The sequence below is a fragment of the Carassius auratus genome, chromosome 5 (assembly GCF_003368295.1).
Source record: "Carassius auratus strain Wakin chromosome 5, ASM336829v1, whole genome shotgun sequence".
Taxonomy (NCBI): domain Eukaryota; kingdom Metazoa; phylum Chordata; class Actinopteri; order Cypriniformes; family Cyprinidae; genus Carassius; species Carassius auratus.
This window is the reverse complement of record NC_039247.1, coordinates 13,507,923-13,535,782: the sequence shown is the minus strand read 5'-3', so window position 1 is coordinate 13,535,782 and position 27,860 is coordinate 13,507,923. Positions and strand designations below refer to the sequence as shown.

Sequence of the window (27,860 nt, the reverse complement as noted above, 5' to 3'; positions counted from 1 at the left end):
ATAACTTATAACAATACTCACGTTACACAGGCTGATGCTTGGATTTTATACTCCCAATCTAATCAATTCAAATTTGTGGTCAACATTTCAACATTAACATTCATACACTGCTGTCAAATTTACACAGATTTACACCTCAGCATATTACAGACATTGTTTCCATCTCTAGCACACCTGAGTGTCACTTTACTAGTGTGTGTAAGAATTTAATGTATAATTTAATGCACAAGACTCGCACACACAGACACAACAATAATCTGAAAAACACTGGGTCTCATTCACTAATAATTAAATCATTTTACTAATGTAAATGTACTTAAATGACTTAAAAAGACAGCGATGGGAAAGTTTGTTGTTCTCAATACCAGTTGAACCACACTCATTTGCTTTTGTGTTTAAATTGATCATTTGCCAAGATGGGCGTTTTAAAAAAAAAGAAGTGCATTTGACCGTTCACATGTGGTCACATTACCACAAGATAATATTGCACAACTCTCTGAAATGACAAGTTATTGGGGCAAAACATGGCAAACTGCTCTCGGGACATCTCTATTTTCTGTAGACCTCATGTTTTTGTTTAATCTCAGGAAAAGGAGAGATTTCAGTGAAAACAAACCAAAATCCATCACTTTTCAGTTGGTAGCATATAATAGTAGAAATAACACTAATAATTCACTAGTACTACTTATACAATAAAATATTTTAATCTTCTTCTTTGTACGGTTGAAATTTGATGAAGTTGAATATGACTAAATTGGACCAAAGAAAGCTAATTTCTTAATATTTAAAGTACAACCTTTTATGTCATTCCTCCAATTTGCAGTTATAAAGACTTTGAGATATCATATAATTCCTTACTGATCGACAGACACATTATAATAAGTGCATCTCATTTGTCAACTGCACATGTATCAGCATCAGTAACCTTGCTCTCCAGACATCTGCTTCAGCATTGTTTGAGATGGCATCTGTGTATACTATGCGTGCAGATTATCTGTGTTGTATCTGTATTTATTTTGGCACATGATGCACACAGGTGCAAAAGCTGAAACAGTAGAACTCCCGATCAGAGCCAGTGACTGCACCGCCATAATCAAAGCCAAAACCACCTGCCAATCAAACTGCTGCCAACTGGAGCCAATCACGGCCGTGGAAAGACGAGTAGGTAATCAAAGCTGGAGTTCGCCAATGAAAAAGAGTGAGAGAGGAGCAATATCAGTTTGTTAGAAGCTACTAGAATGGATAAAAGAGAAGGATTTTGTGTATAAACTACTGGTATGCACAGCATAGCCCAATAATGAGTAAGATGGAAGGAATGAATGAGGGGGGGCACAGAGAGAGAGAGAGAGTGAGAGGTAGCATGATCAAATGAAGGAAATGCATCTCATTCTGAACTCTAAACCACATGAAAGAGAAATCGCTGGCAACCTCACAGACTTTATACTCACGTACTGTATACACACATACACACGCACACACACAAACCCACACATGCATGCACGGACACACACACACACACGCACACACACACACTGTCTTAATTTAAGCTCTAAATTGCATGAATATCAACACACACAAAAGAGATTTTTTTACCTGAACGTTTGGTACGATGAATGACTCTCTCCAATCCTCTTGTGTGTTCATCCCTCCATCTGCTCTGTGAAGATGAAGGAATAAGTTTTGATGTACAGTGCAGAAGAATACAATTAATTCATGGTGCTGTTTCAAAGCATTTTACATTTCAACTCCAGCTTGAGTTTGAGCCAAGGCATGATCAATGAAACGAATCCACTTCTTCATAAAATAAATGTCGCCATGTAAACTAAAACTACACACGCACACACACACACACACACACACACACCTCTGCTGAAAGACAACACTCTGAACATAATGAACATAATGTGTGTGTTGAGAAACCCTGTGGATTTACAGCAGTAAGGCATTCCAGTGAGATGATCCAGCACACAAACACACACAAAATCCCATAAACTTAATAAATTATTTGGAAAGGAAATACCTGTCTTATCATTATCTCGCATATGAACAGAGTAATAGCGCTGCAAACCTTAAACACACAAACAGAGGAAGCACGGAGATTCTTACTAAACTGATGAGGTTGAAAGAGTACAGACTCTCTCTTCCTTTGCTTCTGCATGTTTTCCTTCCTTTCATATTTTTCTTCATACTTTCCTTCTTGCTTTTTCATTTTCTTTTCTTTTCTTTCTTTATTCATTCATTTTTTATTTTAATTTCTTCCTTCCATTTTTCTTTCTTCCTTTCATTTTCTCCCCTCCTTAATTTGTTGTTTCCTTCTTCATTCCTTCCGTTTTTCATCTTTTTTGCTTTCCATACAGTTTCCCCTCCATTTTCCCCTTTCCATTTCTTCCTTTCATTCCTTTGCTTATTTGTCTTTATTTCAGTTCTTTGCATATAAAACACTCCTATTGTATCTGTGACTCTCTGAGATTGCGATAAGAGATGGTTCAGGCAAACGGTGGACACACACACACACACACACACACACGCAGCTCATCATACATATCAAATTCAGGGATAACTATCAGGTCAGGATACTTCAGGACAGTCTGGAGTTCCCATGCATGTTTATACACAGTGAATGAAAAGGTTGAGAGAAGAGGAACTCTGGGTCACATTATCTGTGTCTGTGTCAGAGACGGAGAACATGACCCCGCTGTTCTTCACAGTAGAATCACATTACAAGACCTAGACTGCCATTGTCATCTTCATAGCTTGATTGCAGAATTGTTTAAGAGAAAGGATTCTGAATTCACACACACACACACACACACACACTCATAAAGCAGGGTTAGTGGGGTCATGCAGCTGTGTCTGGGTAAAACTCTTGTTATTTATGTGATTAGAGAAGCCACTAAATCACAAAGTTCAGCCCCAGAGTGCACTGGGTGTCAAGTGTATTACATTCATCCACGTAAAACATTGACACGTAAGTGTGAATGCGAGTTTGTGTGTGTTTTAACCAGTAAGATGACACTTTTAGATCTGTAAACACCTTGCTGTGTCACATATTGTTTTTTAAATCACTTTGTGTTTGAAATCAGACACTGTAGACCTGTCTTCCTGCCAGAGGATGTTCCAGCCTTTGGACATGGTGTTCCTGATCAAAGTCTGTGTGTGTGTGTGTGTGTGTGTGTGTGTGTGTGTGTGTGTGTGTGTGTAAGAGAGACAGAGAGCATTGAAAACATTTCTCCAAGCTTACAATAATCTGTTTATTTACAATTATGATAAGCAACAAAAGAAAGAGAGCATTCAGGTTTAATGACATGTACTTTAGGGACCAAATAGACCAAATCTCAGAAAACCTGCCTTTGGGGACATCTGAGTTGCCATCAAAAGTAAAAGGGATTTATAAATAAAGCAAAGAATTTGTTTCTTATATTAAACATGCAAATGTTTTCTTTAAGATGTATGGTTTGGGTTAGACTGCAGTAATTATAATTATCTTTAAATATAAACATTAGTGGTCTGTCTATTCAGTATGTCCTCATTTAGCAAGACGTGTGTGTGTGAGAAACATCTCTGTGCAGTCTAGACCGTGTAACTCGAGTCTAGTGCGAGATATATCTCATTGGTCTCTTTTACACACACACACACACACACACACACACACTGTAGTCTCACAGGAGATGTACAGTGGGATTATTTATATCGTAACACTAGAAAAAAGTGCAGTTTGTTCACATTAGTTAATGCATTAGTTTACACAAACTACAAATTAACAATACATAAATATATACATATATACATATATATGACTGCTAGTTCAGTTAGACATTTTTCTAAATATATAAAAATAATACTTTTATTCAGCAAGGATTACATTCAAGTTCAAGTGTTACAAAAAGACATTTACAATGTTACAAAAGATATCCTTTTTAAATAAATGTTGTTCTTTTGAACTTTCTATTCATTATATAATAATGAATCTGAAGGACCATGTGACACCGAACCTTACACTTTTGAACAATAATGTAACAAATGCACGAATACGTTACTAAACCTTACTGTAAAGTGTTACCAAACTCACTAGAGGACACATGTTATAGTGAGAGAGGGAGAGAGAATCGTCTTTCTTTAGACCACCCACAAGCTGATTGGTCAAATGCTCCATCAAACTGAAATTGCTTCCCTCAAACGTGTGTCTGCGTGTGTGTACATTTCTTCATGCTTGTAAAACAAGAGATTGCAAACTGATAAACGCTGCTGCATAATGAATACGTGCATGTGATTAGTTGGTCAGCTGTCACCGTGGACAGATACACTCACACCCTCATACATACATGTGTGTAGACTCACACATACACATGCTTTGCTCTGAAACAATATTTATAGTGAGGGTACACGCTGTAAGAGGCCTAATTTATTGCTGTTTGAATTGTCTGACATTGCGTGTTGAAGAAGTTGTGCATGTGTGTGGTCTGAGCTAACGGTAGCATCTATTCCACTCGTACTTATTTTGACATTTTCCATTCTTTCCGCTGACAGCCAGAGAAAAAACGACCTTTTTAATCAGTCTGACCACACACACACATAATAGCAACACAAACACGGCACAACACAAGAAAGCGTGTTTCACATTACACTACACTTCATTTACATTATTCTTGTTTTTCTGAAACATTAGGGGCAATTCTTTTTCTAAACTTTCCCTCTCCACAAACAGTTTTAACCTGTTGTTGACCTGTTCTGACACAAGAAAAAAAACATCATTTAATTTGAAAACTTCTCACAATGTTAATGTGTTGTTTTTTTTCATGTGCATTTGGTGTCTGGGTCCAAACCGGAGTTCACTTCCACCCTTTTCACTGTGGGTTTTTAACTAGGTTCGAAATACATTGTGTTTGCATCATCATCATCATCATCATCATCATCACCACCACTCAGCAGTGTAGCAGTGTCAAATGCTTAATTAGATTCTGATTCTCAAGCTCTCAATTTGATTCCAATTCATTTAGGAATATTTTGACTATAGTGTCCATTTTGCTTACATAAGAAGGAAATCCTTTCTCATCTAATGTTGTTAATTATACAGGGACTCTTCTAATTTGGTACACTATAAAACTATTTGAGTTAACCTTTCTTTAACATACATGAAATCAGCACAATCCAAAACTGCTTTGTAGAGATTAACTGATGTAATCTTTAAATTGCTAATCATTTATTGTGCAAAATTATTACATGCATAAAATTATTACAAAATTCTAAACTCATGAACACTACAGTAACAAACCCCCATGAAAGTGTATGAAGTCTATGAGTCTTTTTGAGTGATGAAATTATTAAATGATAAATGAACTTGTTCGAATGAAAAGGTTCTCCAAATATTTTGATCATGAGGCAGATTATACTGCTTGTGATGTATGATCGTAGGAACAATGTATTGCTCAGTGGTTGCTCTTCATAAGCTCAGGAGTCTTAGATGAGATTCTTGTATAGCTCTCATTTTAGTATCACCAGCATTTCAGAAGTTTCTCCTAAAATTCCTTAAGACACAAATGAGACTTGAGAAATTTAAAACAATAATAATAAAAAAAAACTGCTGGACAGGTGAGAAGGTACCAGAAGCAGGAAAGTATCTTTAGCTGGGATTCAAAGCCAGGTAGTGTGAGGTTCAGTTGTGCCTTCACATCGATGTGCTGGCCACAAGGCTATGGCTCTGACAGATAACTCTACACTCAGGATACTAAGGACTGATTCTCTTATATGTCTCAATGAGCTATCAGCTTTATCTTAAAGATGTCTTCAATTTTATTTTAGGAGTAATGTTAAACTTATACCAATATAAAATAGACTAAAACTATATAGCTTAAACATTATTAAACATTTCCAAATATATAGGGTTGCTAGTTTATATTTATCTTCAATGTCCAGGCAGCATTGTCTATATACAGCACATTTCCCAAGACTTGCAAACTGTGCGTTATGATTTTATGATATATATATTAGAGGTGCTCCGATCACGATCGGCCGATCGTTAATGCGCATCTCGTCAGTAAAGCCGGTTTTCTAATCAGCCGTTAATTCCATCAGGTGCGTGATTTCACATAGAGCAGCTGTTACTACACAGAGCCGTTGTTAATAGAGAAGATGCGCAAATCCACTTCATTTTCAGCATTTTTTGGCGCATCTTCTCTATTAACAATGGCTCTAAAATGTTTGTCTTGTACAGCCCATTTTTGCATGCATATAAATATATGTAATGCTTTCCTCTGTTAAATTCTTATGCAATAAAACACTATCTACACAAAACAACTTCCAATATGACGATGCATATATTGTGTTTGACTGACATCATCATCATCAAACACTGTACTCAGATTTGTCTCCTGCACTAAAGACTCGGGAGCTCTCATATTAGTCTCCTTTGTCCTTTTTGTCTCTCAACAACTTTACAAAGTGTGAAAATGTCAAATGTCTCAATATGAGCTCAAACATTTCTATCTTATAATATGTATTAATAATCAAGATCTCTTCAAAACTTTTGAGGCTACAAATGTGAGAGACCCAGAGTCTCTAGCTAAGGAGAAAAACACAGAGCGTGATGATGATGAGGTCTCTTCTAAAACTTTAAAGGAGACCATTGGGAAATTGTTAGAGTTTTTGTATCAGGAGACAAGTTTGAGAAGCAGGAGTTTTTTTTGTGTTTGCACTCTGTGTTCATTTGATTTTCACTTTCACATAACACCAAAATATGTCTGACTATTACAGGTTATTACATAAAGAAAATATGTGGTTCACTGATGTGCATTTAAGTTTAGAAAACTATTTTTACTCTAACCAAACAAACTGAACTCTGATGTCAAACAGACTCAGATGTGCACGAAAGAGATCTATTATGAAAGCACTCAGTTGTTATGTTTTTAGCAGTACGGCATCTCACAAGATGCCAGACGCACAATAAACGTCTCTGAAATAATTCAGTAAACCATCTGCATATTGTTGATTGTCCATTTACAAATGAAACACTGTGACAAAATGGCATGATAATCCCTGAACGTTCTAGAAGAAGGAGGGAAATAATGTCAGGATAAATGTAATTGTTTGATAGTTTGACATTATGACCCAATCACAGAGCAACACAACGATCGCTTTGAACAGATGTTCTCATCGCTGAGAATGACCACAGTCCTCCTGGATCAGTGAAGCTTGATCATACAATTACACTCCTACTGGGATCCAATCCTCTAGGGACACATACACATATACACTCACTCAAGTGTGTGTGAGAAATGTGTATGAAAGTGTGATGCTCATTCGGAATGTAATTGAAAATCTTTGCATGTGAAGACATTTCGTTGAGGTGGGGATAAGAGACAGAGAGGAGAATCTGACAGACTGCAGTGGTAGTTTAGTGGTTAAGGATCTGGGCCTCTAGCTGAAAGATTGGAAGAAGTATTCCAGGAAACGGAGAGTTTCTGAGATCACAGCCAGCTCTATCACCATTACTATGTTGTGAGAGGCAGTTAATCCTACACCGCTCCAGTGGGACCAACTCTACGAGCGGTCAATCATAAATCTCACGTCATCAGCATCATTAGACAATCATTTGCAGTTATTTAAGCCAAGAGTTTAATAACAAAAAGGACACAGCTAGAGCCGTAAGAAATATTGATAAAAGTGGTTGATAAAAGTGGTTTTCTCTCCTTAAAAACTTATATATAAATAAAAGTTTTTTTTGCCATTATGTCAACAATGCAACAGATGCATTGATCCTTAAAAAGTGATAAAGAAATGAAATAAAAAAGTTCACTGCTCATTATTTACAAACCTTTGTCTGCAATAGGGACTCATTCAATTTCAAATTTTACTAGAAAAAAGTGTTTTGAACCATATGAAATCAATAGTGACACACACACTTTTTTGTGATTGTTACAATTTGCATTTAGATGATGTTACGGTTCATTTACACAGAGCACATGGCTTTAAACAACTCCGATAACTTTCTAAAAGGGTTTCAAAGAGAAGGCTTTGGTAGTGTTTAAGCAAAGTATGTCAAGGTTTTCAGACGGTTTGTGTCAGGTTGGGAACAGTTCATGATGTCACTCCCTCAGTGGAGGGATCTTTTTACCGTGGCAATCTGATTACAGCTCTGCTTGCTTTGGCTAAAGAGCACATCAGAAATCAAACGTTCTCTGGCAAGAGTTATATTTTCTCAAACACACACACACACACACACACACACAATACTGAATGGCAGGTCAGAGAAGTGTTTGACCTGATAGGATTGCAGACTGGAGTTTGGTACAGGACAATTTAAAGTGAAGCCCATACACTCGTTGTAAAATGTTGTATAACTCAATACGCTAATGCCGCCATGGTGGTTAAAATGGCTGTGTTCTGTAAAACACACACACATAAAGAAGAGTTACAGACCTTATGTGACAGTGGTCTCAAAATGTTATCACCTCATAAGCGGTGAATTTCTCCAGTTGGATGGCAGTGTGACACACACAGCATGGACAGCTGGATGTGTGGTTTTTACTTGTACAACTGGAGCCCATCTGGGACCAACACACACACACACAAACACACACACACAGAGACACACACACACACACACACACACACACACACACACACACACAAGATGAAACTGTGATAAATTCCGACTGGCCTCTGACCATTCTTCTCTTCATTATTCTCTCCTGTTATATCTACATATCTTCACATCACCTTATCTTCCTCCATTATGAAGATAAAATAAGAGATTTTATTCATTGGTTTTATATCCAAACTATGAGATAACCTTTGGAGAAATTTGGATAAAAGATCAAAAAAGGAAACACAAGATAACCTTCTGATGACCTCTACGGTCTGCAGATTTCATTGTTGAAGCTGATCAAAGCATGTGTTCCTGCTTTGATACTGCTGTTAGTGTTGGATTCATTTCCCTCTGTCTTTTCATCTATTATTGCTCCATTTCATGTTACATCCCATGAGAGAATAAAAAGCATTATTTCATCATTCCAACATGCAAATAATAAAATAAAATAGAAAAAACATTACTCCCCAATGCAAGTTGACCACTATATATGTGTGTCATGGACATGGCAATGACAGCTCGACACAAATCAAAGGTTGGCGACGTACTTTCAGATCCCATCAGAATGCTGACTGAGAGTGGCACTCCTCTGTGGAGGGGAAATGTGCTTAATTGTTATGAAAATAATTTACAGTACGGTGAAATACATTTTGGGGCTACAAATTTGCAATTCAATTTGGATTCAAAAGCTATCCATTGGATTGGATTGGACTGGATTTCAATTTCAATGTAGAGAGGGTTTTGTTAAACTATTTGACATATTCAACTTGATGTACACACAGTTCAGTGAACATTCACAGATGAACTAAAAAAGCTTTACTATCCTAAACATTTAACAACACCTACGTATGACCAAAACAATGCTTGATTTAAATTTGCTTCTAAGTAAATCACTGTGGATTAAAATTTCACTATCTCTAGTCTGGGTAGAAGATCAGTCTGTTTCCTTTCTGACTAGGGGTGTGCGATATATTGCAAAAAATAAAAATAGCGATACTTTTGGGGATATTTTTGATAACGATAGTTAGATGATATTTTTCTAGGTGTGTAACTGTGCTGATATCTGACTACCATTGACTGCTGCAGTTTTGATATTCTTCATTCTGTGTGGTCAGTTCACACCAGTGAGCAGAAATTAATCTTTTCACATATTTAAATAGATTTTTTACCTTTTATGGGCACTTTTACTTTTAATAAAGCCATTTTTTCTTCTAAAAGTGCATCTTTTGAGTCAAATTGTTACATTTAATCAGTAAATTAGAATATTAAGACATTTAGGCTGTTACCAAACAAATGAAACCAGATCAACAAAATGAATCTTTGCAGAAGTTGCATCTGAAGTGGCATTTGTGTTTACACAATATTTAATTCAGCTAAGACAGACATGGAGTGCTTTAACCTGCAGTTACAGATGCTTAATGTTTTGATATTTTAAACATGAAACATTGAATATGGATGTTTGAAATTATAAAAAAAAAAATTAAAGATTTTTTAAATGTGAAATTAAAGCCGCCAGTGGGTACAGCAAGTCATCCTCAACAAGCGAGTCATTGTGATTGAACCAAATAATTTAAACGGTTGACGAAACGAAACCTCGTCATTGCGCAGAGATGCAAAACTGTTCTGTGGTGGTGGCTGTTTTAAATGTATTTTTTATTTATTTATATTTCTCTAAATGCGCACGTGCACTGTTTACCCACTAACTTTCAACCTGTTTAACCTACTTATAATATAAAGAGCTGTTTTGAAGATGTAGTCAGCAAAATGAAAAAGCTGCCATTTGTGAAAAACACCCATCTTACTCAAATTCACACGCACACAAACACAAGAAGACAGATGCTTTGGTTTCCACTTCTATTGTTGGATATAAATATACATTTACTTACATTACACACTCTCAAAGTGCATTCTCGCACAGTACAGCAGCAAAACACACCACACTAAAGATTTATTACAGGGCTGCATATTTGAGGCCAACCAAATATCAGAGTTCATAACACACTAACAAACGAATGAGAGGAACAGCCATTATGCCCTCAATTAAAGTAAACCGACCAATATCCAATTTGAAGAAGCCTTTTTCTCATAAAATATACCACTCAGCAGAAATCTGTGGTTCTGTAAATATTGTTAGAAAGTAAAATAAAGTTGATTGAGAACTAATTATTTTTCGTCATTTAACAACCTTTATTCAGAATTTATAATTCTGAACAATTAGCGCCACCAAAACGTGCTGGGAAAATAGCCCCGCCACCATTTAACGTGGTTGCCTGCACCAAACTCACTCCATTGGTTGAGTAAGAAGTTGACACATCAGACCACTCAAACAAAAAGAGCAATGTCTGAAAGCACCAAAGCTCCTTAGTTTTTTTTTTTTTTTTTACACATTTTGGGAAGTCGTCCTTGGAGGGCAGCTTTGAGTAGCGATTAAAGAAATATATAAAAAAATATATTGACCAACACAATCCTATGAGAAATCTTATTTTATGTAAAACGTTTGCTAAAATACTGTGAGCAGAATGCACAATGTGTTAGTATTGGCTAAATTGTTTCTAAAAGTTTCTAAATTGGCTAAGCTCATTACGAGTTCAAAAGTTGCCACTTAAAGAAACTTCAAAACGGGATTTACAGCAGGAAAATCTAATGCTCATTGGCTTTCACCTGCATTGTCACAAATTTTTGTACTGCTTTTGACATTTTTGCGATAATTTTTTTTTTTGATTGCACTTATCTGTCTGTGAGTTTTTTTTATACTGTACATATTTATAAGAAATAGTCATGGTTATGTTTAGAGGTAGGAGACAGATTTGTGACTATAAAAAAATCGTTTTAATGCTATATTGTTACTAAAATGGTAATTTCCCTGCATATTTCGGTCAAATACATCTTTTTATATTCACTATAAAATGGGTAGGTTTAGGTTTGGGGGAAGGTTAAGGGGTCTAAAAATATATATTGCTTATCATGAAAATATAAATATGCATTGATACAAATAGGCCTAAATTAATGATATTGAAGATTTCTAAATATTTTAAATTTTTTAGCAGTAAATTCATAGCAATTCTATGTTTTAAAAATAATAAGTCCAATTTGTATGTTTTAGCAATCAATCAGAGCTTTTTAAGTGTTGTGCTTGTAAACTTTACGTACTAATACATATGTATAAACAACGTGAACATCGCTACTAGGCTGTATTTACAGCTTTTGCATTGAACCAAGCAAGCAGCAAAACTGCAACAAAATCTAATTCATAACCATTACCTATTTGCCAGATATGAGTTGACTTGTACAAAATGTAAAGCTTTTGTTCACAATCCAACCATCCAACGGTTTCAAATCAATACAGGAAATGCGTGGCGACGTCAGTGAACAAATGTCTTTAATGCATTCCATATTAATGCAAAACAAACTATAGATGTGTGTCAATAACCTATTGGTTCCAGTGTCAGACATACTTTCACTCTCTCCCTCATATAATTTACAGAACACCAAAATACCATAAAAGAAACAAAGGGAAATCTATAGAGAGGAGCATTTTGCTAAATACACGTGTCAGGGAATCATCATCTTCCCCGGGGTCCAAACTGCACCCAATCCCAATCGCTGGAGTACTGATCACCTGCACCTGCACTTAATAATCCTACCCAGTAAAAAGCCACCTTCTCTTCAGTACTTCGGTTTCTGGTCTACCGTTCACTACCCCGACTTAGATTTACTCTAACCTGTGGTTTGCTTTAATCTCCAGTACCCCAGACAATCCTCCAGTGTTTCTCACTTGTTGTCCTCCCAGTCTACTGGTCCCCGTCTCTAGTTCCGGATACCCATGCCATTCTCCACCGCCAGTCAAAGTCCTTGGACCATAAGTGAGTGAAGTGAAAGTGACATTCAGCCAAGTATGGTGACCCATACTCAGAATTTGTGCATCTGCATTTAACCCATTCAAAGTGCACACACACAGCAGTGAATACACACAAACCGTGAACACACACTCAGAGCAGTGGGCAGCCTTTTATGCTGCAGCACCCAGGCAGCAGTTGGGGGTTTGGTGCCTTACTTAAGGGCACCTCAGTCATGGTATTGCCTGCCCGAAATTTAAACCCACAACCCTAGGGTTAGGAGTCAAACTCTCTAACCACTAGGACACATGACTCCCACCCCTCCCCCCAAAAAAGATACTTCACTTGATATTAGCCAAAAGGTCGAGAAGCCACATAATACTTACCGTGATTCTCACCAGCTTTCCTATCCATTTCCAATTCCTGCAATAAACTCTGTTATCACTATGCCTGGTTTGTGAAAATTTTTTCAAAAACTCACATAGCTTCAGAGGACTTTGCGTATGAATCATGCAGACTACATTTAGGGTACTTTTTTTTATCTTTCTGGAGCATGAGAAACTCAGTTTCTTTTCACTTTTTTAGACATTACGTTAAATTTCTGTTTACATAATTTGAAGAACATTATAAACATGAGCTGGTTGAAAGTATAGTCTTCAGAAAATGCTGTGGTCCTATCTGAGGGTGCATTGTGAATCTTGATAAATCGAATAGGTATAGTATATCTTGTTGACGTGTACATATAAAATAGAGTTCATTATGAGAACCCAAATCTTTTTGACAAACGCACTGAAGAAGCAGTCATCCCCGCTCCTGCTGTTATATACAGAACTCATAATAGAATCCAAGACCTCCACTAAACTTGAGCAACATCTAAAAACTGTTACACCCTGAATGAATACTGCCAAATGAGAGCAGAATGTGCTCCAGGGGTTGCAATCAGATCAGGCCATGACATTAGACTGAGTTTTTGGATTCTCAAAGGAGCAGCCCAGTGAGGTTTATGTGTGAACACTGTAAAACATCAGATCATTCCCAGAATGAAGACAGAATAAAAATATGAATCTAGAAATGTGAACAGGCAGCTTCATGAACATATTCAGATTGCGTTAATTTGTCCTGATGTCCATCACAGCTTGTCTGAACAAAGGGCATGAAATGGCTCAAATTGGTCCTTCTCTTCAGCTTTGGCAAATTACTTTGATGTCTAGAAGGCGAGTGATTAACACTCAAACAAACACACAAAAAAGTGTGTGTGTGTGTAGTCACAACCCCATTCGCCCTATTAAATCGTCTCATCCATACGTAGTCAAGCTATTTCTGTCTGTCATCTCTGTAGCTAAGCGACAATTGCTCCAGAGCCAGTGTAAGTGTCTGCTTGCATACAAGTATTTGCCCTCTTAACCAAAACCAGACCCTGGGCTTAATTTCCTCTCTATCTCTCTCTCACAAACACACACTCCAAGGGTCGTGTGTCTCGTGCCATAAGTGGTTTGTAAAGTGAGGCGTTCCCGTTTGTCTGAAGGGACCTGAGTGTTTGGAAGGATTAATACCAACTGATGAACAATATACAGCAAAAAATGAACAGCTGCAGAAGGAGAGAGAAAGAGAGGAGATAAAATCAAGGACAACTCAAAGAAGTCGTTCTGTCATCTGTTAGTCTTCACCTCTGAGGCTCATCTAAACAGTCACAGTCTGTTTCTTTACAAGCTAAATCAAAAACATACCCAAAATTACACACACCACAGTGTACAAACATGCACACATGCTAATACAGACATGTCACACATGTACACACACACACTCACCAGTGTACACGAACTACTACAACAGATTTGTTCTTAACTTAACACCCCTTGTATTCACCCCAAACAAACGACATGAGACAGTGTCATTAGCATCACCAGACTGAAACTGAAGGCTACTTTTACGTTTTAATTTTTTTGGGGGGTAAAACTGTGGAAATCTGCAGGATGGATTTAAACAAAAATGTGCCACACTCATACTAGTAGCTGAAAGCGTAATCATATTATCCAAAATATTTAATTAACCAACACGCAATGGGTGGGGAATGTGTCAAGCTTTTGTGGAAATCTGCAGATGCCATGTGGGCCTGGTCATTGGAAACAAATTCTTGCGGCTTGGACAAGACACACAGACTTGTACGCATACATCACAACATCACAAATATTTATCCCGAACTTAAGACGGGAAACATGCAAGCAAGAGATCACAGAGGCCTCCACATATTTCTCAAGGATTACACGTCTCAGCGTGTGTATTGTGCTGTGTTGTATTCAAACCATGACAGCTTCAAACAAAAGGCTTGGCTCATCAAGCACACAGAAGAATGAATGTCCCTCTTTCTTACTCCTATTTTAGTTTTTTCCTCAATCCTTGAGTGATACATGAAATCATAAGTAATGGCCGTAATACAATAGTACTAACAGACATGGTAACAGTACTGTACAGAGCAAATATATTTGATTATGCTCCAGTGAGTATAGAACAGTTCAAATTTCTATACAATGTTATTTTATTACAATCCATCCACAGCCATTTACACCCTAACGTTCTATATACAGGTCTTTCTAAACGATTTTCTTTGCCGTATTTTCCTGTCAAAATAACGGAGTTCCATTGGAAATCTTCAGCTTTTAAGAAATTACGGTTTCTCCGGTAGTGAGTAAAAATAAAACGCAAATGACAATCTCATTGGCTGGTGTTCACCTATTATCGTCCCTGTTTTGATTTCAGCAAATGACCATATGCACTATCACTTCCTTGTTTTAGATAAGCCAGCTCAGTCATTTCCAGTCAACTGTACTGTTCTGTAAAGGGATCACCCTTTGCTCAGTTTCTCTACATAATCCATAAAAAATTTGGAGAAAAATTTAACTGGTCTAAGATGACCAAATGTCCATGTATAGGTGCATCTCAATAAATTAGAATGTTGCGGAAAAGGTCATTTATTTCAGTAATTCAACTCAAATTGTGAAACTTGTGTATTAAATAAATTAAATGCACACAGACTGAAGAAGTTTAAATATTTGGTTCTTTTAATTGTGATGATTTTGGCTCACATTTAAACAAAAACCTACAATCATGGGGAATCACTATCTCAACAAATTAGAATACTTCATAAGTATGTACGTTCATTTACTGTACATGTACTCAATAGCTGGTAGGGGCTCCCCTTGCTTTAATTACTGCCTCAATTCGGCGTGGCGTGGAGGTGATCAGTTTGTGGCACTGCTGAGGTGGTGTGGAAGCCCAGGTTTCTTTGACAATGGCCTTCAGCTCATCTGCATTGTTTGGTCTCTTGTTTCTCATTTTCCTCTTGACAATACCTCATAGATTCTCTCTGGGGTTCAGGTCTGGTGAGTTTGCTGGCCAGTCAAGCACACCAACACCATGGTCATTTAACCAACTTTTGGTGCTTTTGGCAGTGTGGGCAGGTGACAAATCCTGCTGGAAAATTAAATCAGCATCTTCAAAAAGCTGATCAGCAGAAAGAAGCATGAATTGCTCCAAAATATCTTGATAAACGGGTGCAGTGACTTTGGTTTTCAAAAAACACAATGGACCAATACCAGCAGATGACATTGCACCCCAAATCATCACAGACTGTGGAAACTTAACACTGGACTTCAAGCAACTTGGGCTATGAGCTTCTCCACCCTTCCTCCAGACTCTAGGAACTTGCTCTCATCTGAAAAGAGGACTTTGGACCACTGGGCAACAGTCCAGTTCTTCTTCTCCTTAGTCCAGGTAAGACGCCTCTGATGTTGTCTGTGGTTCAGCAAATTCCTTGACACATCGGTGTGTGGTGGCTCTTGATGCCTTGACGCCAGCCTCAGTCCATTCCTTGTGAAGTTCACTCAAAGTCTTGAATCGATTTTGCTTGACAATCGTCATAAGGATGCGGTTCTTTCAGGTGGTTGTGCATCTTTTTCTTCCACACTTTTCCTTTCCACTCAACTTTCTGTTAACATGCTTGGATACAGCACTCTGTGAACAGACAGCTTCTTTGGCAATTAATTCTTGTGGCTTACTCTCCTTAGGGAAGGGTGTCAATGATTGTCTTCTGGACAACTGTCAGATCAGCAGTCTGTCCCATGATTGTGTAGCCGAGTGAACCAAACTGAGAAACTATTCTGAAGGCTCAGGAAACCTTTGCAGGTGTTTTGAGTCAGTTAGCTGATTGACAAGTCATCATATTCTAATTTGTTAAGATGAATTGGTGGGTTTTTGTTAAATGTGAGCCAAAATCAGCACAATTAAAAGAACCTAAATTAAAAGAATTTATTTTTCGCCGAGACACGTTTTTGGTTCATAAATTAGAATGTGCAGTGACCTTTAATAAATCTAAATTTTACTGCATAACATTGAGAAATAATAAATGCTTAATTTTTTTTTTTTTAAGATTTTAAAAATGTGTTCATGAAGGTAAGAGGTTGATTATCGAGAATACCATTACGATGTCATTTAAGAGTTTAGCCTAACTGCCTAACCAGTTACGATAGTGTTTATTTGTCAGCACTGAAATGTACAGTTATGTGTCGGAGTACTTTCCTGGGATTACAGACTCTGCATATATACATTATATGTTCTTTAATAACATGAAACTGTATGCTTAATCTGTTATCATTATTTACGGTGTTGCAATTGTTTTGTTTCTCAGTTTCTGATAAGAATGAGACAGGAGAGGTTTATGTGAGAGTCTCTACCTATACAGTCTATGGTCTCTATCTCTGTATAGCTCACCAGAAGATGGCTTATATTTATCCGGAAGTTCTAAATAGCGCTCAATGCATATGGTCAATTCAGTTCCAGCAAAGGCACACAACCTGATTAATATTCATGAATTAAGAATTATTTGTTTTTTTCCCCCTGAATGACCCAAAAAACACCATCACAAATCCTAAGTTCATTTAAAATCACAAATTTGCATTCATACATGGTTACCAAGTTTAAATTCTAATCACTAAACTTATATTATTAAATAATACTTGATTATCATATTATAATGCTTATCTTCTTGACTGACTGAATGATGTTAAGAGTGCACTTTCAGATATTTAAAAAGCTGTGCTACACACACACACACACACACACACACACATACACACATACATATACATATGTGTGTGTGTATATATAAGCATTGCCCATAATGATCACTCATACATTCACACAATCATCAGTCTGGCTTTTTAGAACAAACATTAAATTAACATGTGATCTAGTGCCTTTCAAGAGAAATGTGTGCATACAATCATGCACATATGCACACATGTGCCTGGAATGTGTTCAGCAACTTGTTCAATGCTGGAGCCGCTGCTCCACCTTTTCAATAGATTTTGTGTTGTTAATGCCAAATAGAAAGCACCTAAAAATAATTATTTCCTCTTGAGACATAGTGGGACATGGGAAACCTCAGGAAAAAGTTACATATATTATTATGTCATATTACATAAGACATAAACCTTGAAGAAAACTGCTAAAATGCATTACTTCAAACAATTTCAGAGAGAGAAAAAACTCAAAATCAACCAAAAACAGGTACTTCCTCGTTCGTCCTCCATTTATACAGTTGCTGTCCTGACCCCTGACCTGAATGGGTAGATGATGCCATTGCGGGCTTGTCAGGTGGTCAGAAAGAGAAGGGCTGATCAAGTGGTTAGTATTTTATGTGCGAGCACAGCGAGTGTATGGTGATTCAGTCGAGTGCTTGGTGTCGAGGCTGGGCCGCACCTGTCTGCAATTTGGCACATACTCTTCTCCACCTGCTCGCTTGATTTATTTTCTCTCTCACTGGCTTTGTTCCCCCCTCCTTTGCTTTGCCTTGTGTAAAAGGGCTCTGTGTTGTGGCTTTTAAACAATTCCAATTTGGGACAAACCACAAACCACATGAAACAGAGAGAGAGCAAGAGATAGAGAGGCTAGTAAGGAAGAGAAAGAGAGGGAGACATATGCTCAACAGCTTGACGAGCACTCAAATGAACATATACAGCTTTTGGATAGAAGGGAAGGAGAGAAAGAAAGAAGGTGAGAAAGAGAGAGAGAGGAAGAAAGAAAGAACGAACAAGATGAAAAGAGGCAGACACAATGTTTTGTGTGCATGTATGAATGTGTTTATAAAAATCACTATTTTTGAACCATTGATAAATCACGACATCATGATTCCTTGGATGGATGACAACACTTCTATTCTAAGCCTCTCTTTCAATAACATAATCATTTCTTAGGCCCCACTTATTTATACACCAGAGAAACATCCATATATACCCAAATTCATCTTAATTACCAGAGTTGTGGTCGATTTATGACGCTTGGCATCGGTCTAACCAGAAAAACATGAACATTCATCTAAGCCATCATAAATCAATGATATAATCTCAAAGGGCACACCATCTGTATTCAGATTCATATCATTACTGTCAGCCTCACTCAAATGTCACCATATGTAAAACAGCATATTGTTCAAAAGAACAGATTCATGAACATGTTCTTTACAGCAAGAGGTCAACCGATACATTTACAGCTATGCCAAAATTACCATCTCAGAAGATGGTCCAAATATATGAATGGAAAATTTACTGAGACCTTACTTTCAACTAAAGTTGTAAGTAAGCTGAATCACATATTTTTTTTTTGATGGCTGAAGCCAATGTTTTAGAGAACTGGGTGAGAGCACAGCATTTAATTCAACTGCTGAAATGAAATGTATATTTATTTTCAGTCTACATAATGGTTACTAAATTATTTGGATACAAATCACTTGAAAATCAATAATTAAATAAATTATAAATAAATAAATAAAATATTTTGAACTTGTTAAAATAATACTTCACAAACAAACGATTTATACTTGATTCTGTGATCCCATTATGGCACTTTTCAATAATGAAATTATTCAATGGCCGTACAGAAAAAATGCTGAATGATAGCCAATATAATACCTTTATATCAGTCAACGGCTACAAAAGTGAACCAAAATATATAATTTCACTTCAAAGAAGTCAGAATTGGAACTAGAACTTGCATCACTGAATCATTCAACATTACTTTTCACTGATTATTAATGAGATATGCAAGATTTTAACACTAGAAAACATTTTACTTAATAATAAAAAGGGCACAATATGGTATATAGGAATTTTAATCTGGACTATTAAGTGAATCGTGAAAGTTGTTTGATTTTAAAAATCTGACATCATAGTCTGAGACTCAGAAACTTTACAGAAGAAAACAAAACTTTGAGCAAGAAAATTTTAATTAAGGTCCCAAGAGCATAGAAATAAAAGAATATATCTGTGATTGTGATTGTCACCTTCATCACTCTTACTTCAGCCTCATCTGGATCAGTCTCTTTTCAAACACACCCCATACAGATGTGCACGTCCACACATATAGATTAGAGTGAGTTTAGATGATGAGCATGTTGTCACATATGGATTACATTAATGAGAACAACATTTCATATGAATCTCAAAGGACCATCAAGAATATGCTGGTACTGACTCCAAAATCAACATAAAGCCTCTGCTCTCATCTCAAACCACAGGGAGGTTCACATATCACATACACTGAGATAGATTGTCCTGTTTAGTCAAGCTTTTAGTCATCTTCCCTCCTTTTTTCCCTACCTCTTCAACTGGACAGAGCTTTCTTCAAAGACAACAAATGATCAAATACACCCACACAGCTGTGCTCAAATTAATTCAACATACAACAACTAAACTACTTTTATTCAGAGGAGTCACTTCAGTGGAGTGATAACAGAAGGCCTTGTCAAAATATACACACACTCATGCATGACCTTTCGATCCCTGTGCTTAATGACAGATCACAGCCTGGTCACAGACAATGATGTTTGTCTGGAACGCTCTCAGTCGGTGAACCCCAGGGTGAACCAAACTCATTTAGGAACAGAGGGAATTACATTCCTGTGTAAAGACACACACATACTCACGCAGATGTCAACAAGGACATAAACCACCAGGAAACACAAACTGCTGCGAAAAGTTTAAATCACCACAACAGAGACAAAATACAATATTAACAGATACAGACACACATACACACACCACAACAGAAAGACAGATCATTCCACATAAATGCCAAGCAGGACCAGAATAATGTGTGTTATTATATGTACAATGTCAAACATACGCACACAGGCTCTTACAGACAGACTGACATGCACTGCACACACAGACATACACAGACACTGGCAGCAGACATACACACTGGGTTACTTGGGGACAGCCAAGCTAAAAATGGGGCAGTGTGTTCAGACTCCAGTCACAACCAATATAAGCTCACATTAATCACAATGAAACATTTTAAAAAGTCAATCTAAATAAGAGGGGGATTGAGCTGTTTCTGTTTGTTTTTGAGGTTGCAGGGCTGGTGTGAAGGGTCAGAGGTCATTGGTCAGTTAGGATCGCCCTGGGTATTAAAGTCACAGTGATATATATATATATATATATATATATATATATATATATATATATATATATATATATATATATATATATATATATATATATATATATATATATATATATATATAAAACAGACATTTTTACATAAATATACCGTACATATTTATAACTTTACCACAGATCTATATACAATAAATACTAGGGGTTTTCTGACTGATGAACTACCAATCACTATCGGCCGATAATCGCTTTGAGAATTATAAAGGCCGATCTCATAAACCAAACTCAAGCTGACGATGTGCCTGCCGTGAGAGGTTTGGTATGCAGCGGGACCATCTCAATCTACTATTGTGCAACAATTGTCCCATTGTAAAAACATCTCAGGTAACGAATGTATCCATGGTTCCCTGAGTAGGGAACAAGACACTGCGTCCTCTAAGGGTTGCTATGGGGGAACACCTTGTCATGACCCGTGTCTGAAGCATACATTGAAAAAACACCAATGAGTTGGCCGGCGACAGCCTCTGACGTCACAACCGGCGTGACTATAAATGGGCACCTGAAATACCTATCATCAGAAAGAGAGGCGAATGAGAGCGGAGCTTTTTCATTGAAAAAATGCTCACAATGCATGCAGATTGCTTCCTCAAAGACATTGCGTGTGTGCTCTTCACCCAAACAAATGACGCAAAGATTGTGTGTGTCATCGGGTGTCAGATAATGCAGACACGGATGCACACATTGTCTAAAAGCTTGCTAGTAGTCGCCATGATAGACACTGAAAGATGGCACTTACCAGTTCTTTTAGATGCACACTTCAAACAGAACAGTCAGTGAAGATGAAGAAGAGAATGACATGTTCTCCCGGTGCCTACTTATAGTCACGTCAGTAGTGATGTCAGAGGCTGTCGCCGGCCAACTTATTGGTTTTTTTTCAATGTATGCTTCAGACACGGGTCACAACGAGGTGTTTCCCCATAGCGACCCCTAGAGGAAGCAATTCGAAGTTCCCTTAAAATGGAACTAAAATACACAACATGTGTACACTGAAAATGTTCAAAAAATGCCCCCTCCATCCTCTCAAATGTACCCTCAAAACCGATTTATGATATGAGAGAAAGAGAAAAAAGCTAGGTGTGCATAGTACAATATCACAGAAGAAGGCTATGTAGGATGACATGGGCACATCACTGCTTTGCAACTTGTTAAAAAAATTACTGGTTGCTGGAAAAACTACTACTAAGCTACTCTCACTCCACAGAAAATGTTACACTGCTTTTTGTTATCCATCTAGTTTAAAAAAAAATGTGTCTGCCTTATCTTCCAAAAAAGAAATTTAATTTGTGTGGCCTATTGTAGACAGGTAGATCCAGTTATCTATCTATCTATCTATCTATCCATCCATCCACCCAATCATTATGCGGTTCTCAAGTGTAATTTTAAAACTATGGTTCCCAAACTAAGACACATCTGTGTGTTGGCTGTAGTCTGAGACTCCTTAAATAGATCCAGCTGGTTAAAGTTAAGCCATTAAAGTCATGCAAACATTCTGTTTCTTCAGAGCACAGCTCTCTAACACCTGTTTGGCTGAGGTGAACCCGCTCTTAGATCCCTCATTAGGACGCACATACACACACACACACTTTTGTAATCAGTCAGACAGAGCAGCGCTCTGGGATATATGGCTAACACTGTATCAGATCTAAGATGCTGATCAACAAGCACATTCCTTACTGCTAACTTCTCACTGCTAACTCAAAGGACAAAGGACTCGGGCTAATACACAGAGTGCATGTGAGAAACTTGTGTGTGTATTAGTTACAGCGGTAAATAGTTGAATGGAGAGTAATTAGAGTGTGGCTAGCTCCATCCATTAATGTAATATCCTGTCGAGGAGGAATCCCATACTTACAAAGCTTAATAAGGAAAAGTGTGTGTGCATTAGAGGGCTCACACTGCGATCTGGCCACATGCCATAATGCCTGAGAGAGAAAGAGAGAGGTTGATGGGGAAAGAATTCCCTTCATTTTCCCATACTCTCTCCCTCACACACACACACACACACACAAACTCAAACAAAGGAAAGGTCTGAACTACCCTGTAAAAGAAAAGCAGGTCTGATCCTCTGTAACAGGTATGACCTTCACTGAAACACAAACTAGATGTGCTTTAGTGAGACATCAAAGCAGTTTCACAGCTGATCACAGCTGATGAGTATTTCATGTATTGAGTTAAATAGGGATTATTATCAATAAATGTTCAAAAGTACATTTTATACTATTTGTCTAAAGAGTTTAAATAACAAACACTAAAAACAATCATTTAAAATTCTACAAACAAATTTAGGCAACAACTTTATAAATGTAAATAATGGTAGCATATTGGCTTGGCTGATATTACCAATTACGCAAGATATTTATGCATGCATATCTTGTTTATATCCCGTATATATAACTGTTAATATTGGTAATATCAGCCAAGCCAATATGGTAGCATTATGTTGTGCATCCCTAGACTTACATCATAACTGGTGGTACCATGATACTTAAAAAAATAAATAATACCTCAACCATTCAACATACCAAAACAAAATACACAATAACTTTGGTTTTTTATATTTTCTTAGAAAAACTATATTATATATAGCCATTTTTATCTGACAGCAGAGTGGTCATGTTGCACACACACTTTCACACACTGACAGACTAACAACATTCACGCCTACCTCCATCAATCAGAGTTGTCATGGTCATACACCTTCTTTTAGCATGAATCAGTGCAATACTCACAAACACAAATATATGCATGCACATGCACACAGCAACACCTCCACACACACACACACACACACACACTTGATCTAAGGCGTTTGTTATCTCAGGGATCTATGGGTGATTCTATTACATCATGCATAGCAACAATCATTGATGCCCAAAAATTGTTTACAAGGTCAAGGGCAAGTGTGACCAAACTTGGTCCTGGAGGACTGGTGTCCTGCAAAGTTCAGCTCAAACTTGCCTCAACACGTTTCAAGTATACCTAGTAAGACCTTGGTTAGCTGGTTCAGGTGTGTTTGATTAGGGTAGGAGTTAAACTCTGCAGGACACCAGATCTCCAGGAGTTTGGTGACCCCTAGTCAAGCGTGTGAAAACTGTGAATACAAACATGTATGCTCTTATAATTAAGAAAGATGACTGTGATGGATCAGTATAATAACAACAACATCTACTACTTGGCAATAAGCAAAAATAACAATTACTCAGCCTATTCCACTAACTTTTACTGTACTTTTTGTGTGCACCAGGGATGAGATGTCTTCCCAACCGTCATATTCACTTCAGAAAGACCAAAGCCATAAATTAGCAATTTCATTCATTCACTGCAGGAAATTGTTGGTGTGTGTAATTCTACCTCCAGATTTAACCTCTAGATATGTCTAATAAAATACATCCATAAGCCAAGCATTCTGGATCCAGCGCTAATGCACTGCCCGCAGGGTGAACATCAGGAAATGCTGCGACGAGCCTGGCCTTTTGCCAAAGGAATCAAACACGAGTCCGGGCCAAACCGCAGCAAAGGCTAAATAAACAGCGACCTGTGCCGCCTGACAGTAAAAGTGCTTCTGATGAAGAGAGCTTGTAAAAAGGACAGATGTTGTTTAAACAGAACAAATGTACCCTGCAGGTGAACGATTCACAGTTACGAGAAGCGCTTTTAACACACAATGTGAGTGGGGTGAGAGACAATGCTACACTAAATCAATGACTGAGGTTACAAACTAGGTAGGTTTCTGTCATGCCTAGAGGTTAAAGGGTTAAGGATCCTCATAGGGAACATGATGGTTGCAGATTCAAACCTTTGCAAAAGACAATTCAAAGTTGGAATATGTTCTTGTTATATGTGGAAAAGCAAATAAAAGCTATAGATGGCAGTAAATAATATATAAATAACACATCTAATCAGCCTTTTCTACCTGAATGTGCATATAATAATAATAATAATAATGATGGTTATTATTATATTATAATTATATAATAATTGTTGCTTTAAAGTTTTATTTTAGTGGAATTATTTTTATTTTAGGATCATTTTGCATCACTCACTCATTGATCATTCTCTCTCACACAGTTATTATATGGTGATCTATCCTGGCAGAGCACACGTGATTTATACCGTCAGCTCATTAGTGGAGACTCCAAGAACTGATCTGGGTGTATCAAATAAAGGAGACCCCCAAAATGAGCAGTATGGGGTACTTCAGGTCAATGATTGAGAACCACCGATCAAAAGGATGTGGACTCTAACAATAGGTCTCTAACAAAACAAACACACACACACACACACACACACACACACACACACACACACACACACACACATTATGGGAGGCAAGACAACAAATGCTCATCTCAATAACAGAAGCTAAAGCCAAGTAAGCAGGAAGGAGGTTTCTGCTCTTTGTATAAAAACAACAGCTAACTCCGTTTACCTGGACGTCTGTTGTTGGGTGGTCGGTGTCCGGTAACCGGAGCACTGGCGCTGCGGCTTCATCGTGCGGGACTGGCCCCGCTGATGACACCTCATCTTTGTTTTTCTGGGTTATTTCTCGTTTGAGCTCCGAGCGCAGGTCCAGGTAGCAGAAGAGCGTGACGAGGTGCAGAGAGAGCGAGAGGATGAACAAACTCAAAAAGATTTTGCAGTTGTTGCACTGGCTTTGGCACTCACACGCCGTCGCCTGCGTGCGCTCGCGCTCCTCCAACTTCGCCGGCTCGCGCTTCGGTACCATGGCTGCGTGCAGGTCAGTCAGCATTGCTTCTGCATACCGCACTTCTTCGTCCTCTCAGCTGCTTTTGGATTGGACTGGTCGCGGAGAGCAAGCACTTCTCTGCGCGCTCATCTGGCTTCCTGACCACAGACTACGAGGATTCAGGCTGATAACTTACTACGGCCAGCTACAGAGACCGACCCCTAGCAGCTGATTGGTTGCCGGCATGACGTCATCTCATTGAAAATCCTACAGCGGAAAAGCACGGCACTATGACATTCATCAAGACGCGATACACGTTCACTGCCGATTACACAAGATTTCCCATTTCGTAACACCTTGGAAGTCGGGACTCCCAGTAGGCTACATACTTTCACTGGCATCATACATTCATTTATAATGCTTACTAAATCATTATATAGAAAGTTAGACGTTACGTAATACATGAACATATCACGAAACTCCTGTCTGGATATCCACAAGACACCCACAACAGAAAACCCTGGACCTAAATAAAAAAATAAAAAACGTTCTTGTCGAACTTTCCCTAGTCACATGATACATTAGGCTTACTCAGTGTGTGCATGTGTGAGCGTGCAAGTGTGTGAAGTTCCACATCTTTAAAGTGTTAGAACAGAGGACTGGTAGTGTAATTGTTGCATATGTTGAGAATCAGAGCAAGACTGAGCGTTAAAAGCAGGACAGGACTGTCAATCAAATATTAACATCAAATGCACAAAAACACACATGAGCACACACACTGTTTTTCAAACAACAAAATTATACACATACATGCACTCCAGCTTACACACATTTATCATACTGTCAAGCACCAAAGCGCACACACCATATTAATTTAACTCTAAAATAAAGTTATTTATTACTATGGCAAAACTCTTCTGCTGCATGTTGTGTGAGGTAAGGTTTAAACCACAAACTGGTAATATTTGGGTAGTCATCTTTTTTTCTCTGTTAGTTTTTGCAGCTAGACCCGTCACTCTCATCCAATTGTGAAAAACAGAGAAACTGTTAGATCTGAAAAGGTAGGATGAAAGTGGAAGGATGGATGGTTTACAAAGACATCAGCAGTGCCGGTGTTGTGCCCAAATTCAACCCTCTGCCAAAATAATTACCCCCCTCTTTGAAGTCACTACCTGACTACCTGATTGCCTCACCCCAACCCCTCCCCTACACTTACTCCTAAACCACTAATACTAGGGAGGTAATAATCTGGCGGGGGACAGAATTGGAAACAATACTGGAATTTCCTTCTAGCTTTAGCTATTTATTTTGTTCCATATAGAAACTTGGTGCAGTATCATAACCTGAGTCAGCATTACTGCATACTAGTTGGTAAAGTCTATAATAGAGCTCAGTATGTAATTCAGTGAAAAAAATCTAGCCCAAGAAGTTTGATGGATGCTATTTGACTCCTCTCTTTGTGGCTTTCTCTCTTTCTCTTCCTCTGTTCTCGCTCCACTCACAGCTGTGCTCTGTGTACTGCAGATCCTCTGTGACCTCATAAAGCTGAGCTTCTTTAATATGGTTTTATATTAAATCTGTACCGCTTTTATTCGGATCCAGACTCTTTAATCTTAAATCACTTAAATATTCACAGCTCACTGCTGCTGAATAAATTCAGCACCACACAAACATGCACAACACGGTCTAGCTGTCTCCCACTCAGACAGTGACCTCTGACATTTCATGATGGATCTCTAAATGCAAACAGTACTAAATAATGTAATAAAAGGATCATTACAATAGCTCGACCCACCCAGAATGTCTGGAATGAGTTCTAAAAACACGCAATCAAATGCATTTGTGCACATGCATGAACAAACAAGCGCACACGGGCACGTAACAAAAACATTTGCCAAAAACACTCGCAGGCACACACAAACACACAAATGCACCAAACTAAAAAAGCAACGCTGAAGTGAATATACATGTATGGGTCTGAGGCCCTTGGGCAGTTGAAATTAAATTATACAAATTAACTTAACAGAGGGTCCAGCCCATACGGAGCCCAGAGGGGCTGGATTCAGAGTGCTAAGAGTTTAAGAAAACAATAATCACACACACACACACACACACACACTGAGAGAGAGAGAGTGAGCGAGCGAGAGAGAGATTTGGAAACTGAATGTTCTAGGTTTTTGTGGAAATGAAAGCTTTAGCCTAAGTTCTGCCAGGAAGACTCAATTACTTCGTCACTTATT

At 37.9% G+C, this 27,860-nt stretch overlaps 1 protein-coding gene across 4 annotated transcripts in view; it reads right to left on the bottom strand.

The window, feature by feature from the left end:
• The window catches only part of LOC113076359 (ectodysplasin-A-like), a 32,196-nt gene extending 6,063 nt beyond the window's left edge, over window positions 1-26,133 (bottom strand). For 2 of the 4 annotated variants that reach the window (XM_026249014.1, XM_026249026.1), the window contains exons 1-2: window positions 25,363-26,133; window positions 1,594-1,657 (exon numbers count right to left, since the gene is read on the bottom strand). In XM_026249014.1, coding sequence (XP_026104799.1) covers window positions 1,594-1,657; window positions 25,363-25,683 — 385 coding nt within the window. In that variant the 5' untranslated portion in view covers window positions 25,684-26,133. The remainder of the gene's footprint in view (window positions 1-1,593; window positions 1,658-25,362) is intronic. The other 2 variants (XM_026249007.1, XM_026249022.1) reach the window with 1 other exon arrangement.
• Window positions 26,134-27,860: the final 1,727 nt, after the last annotated feature.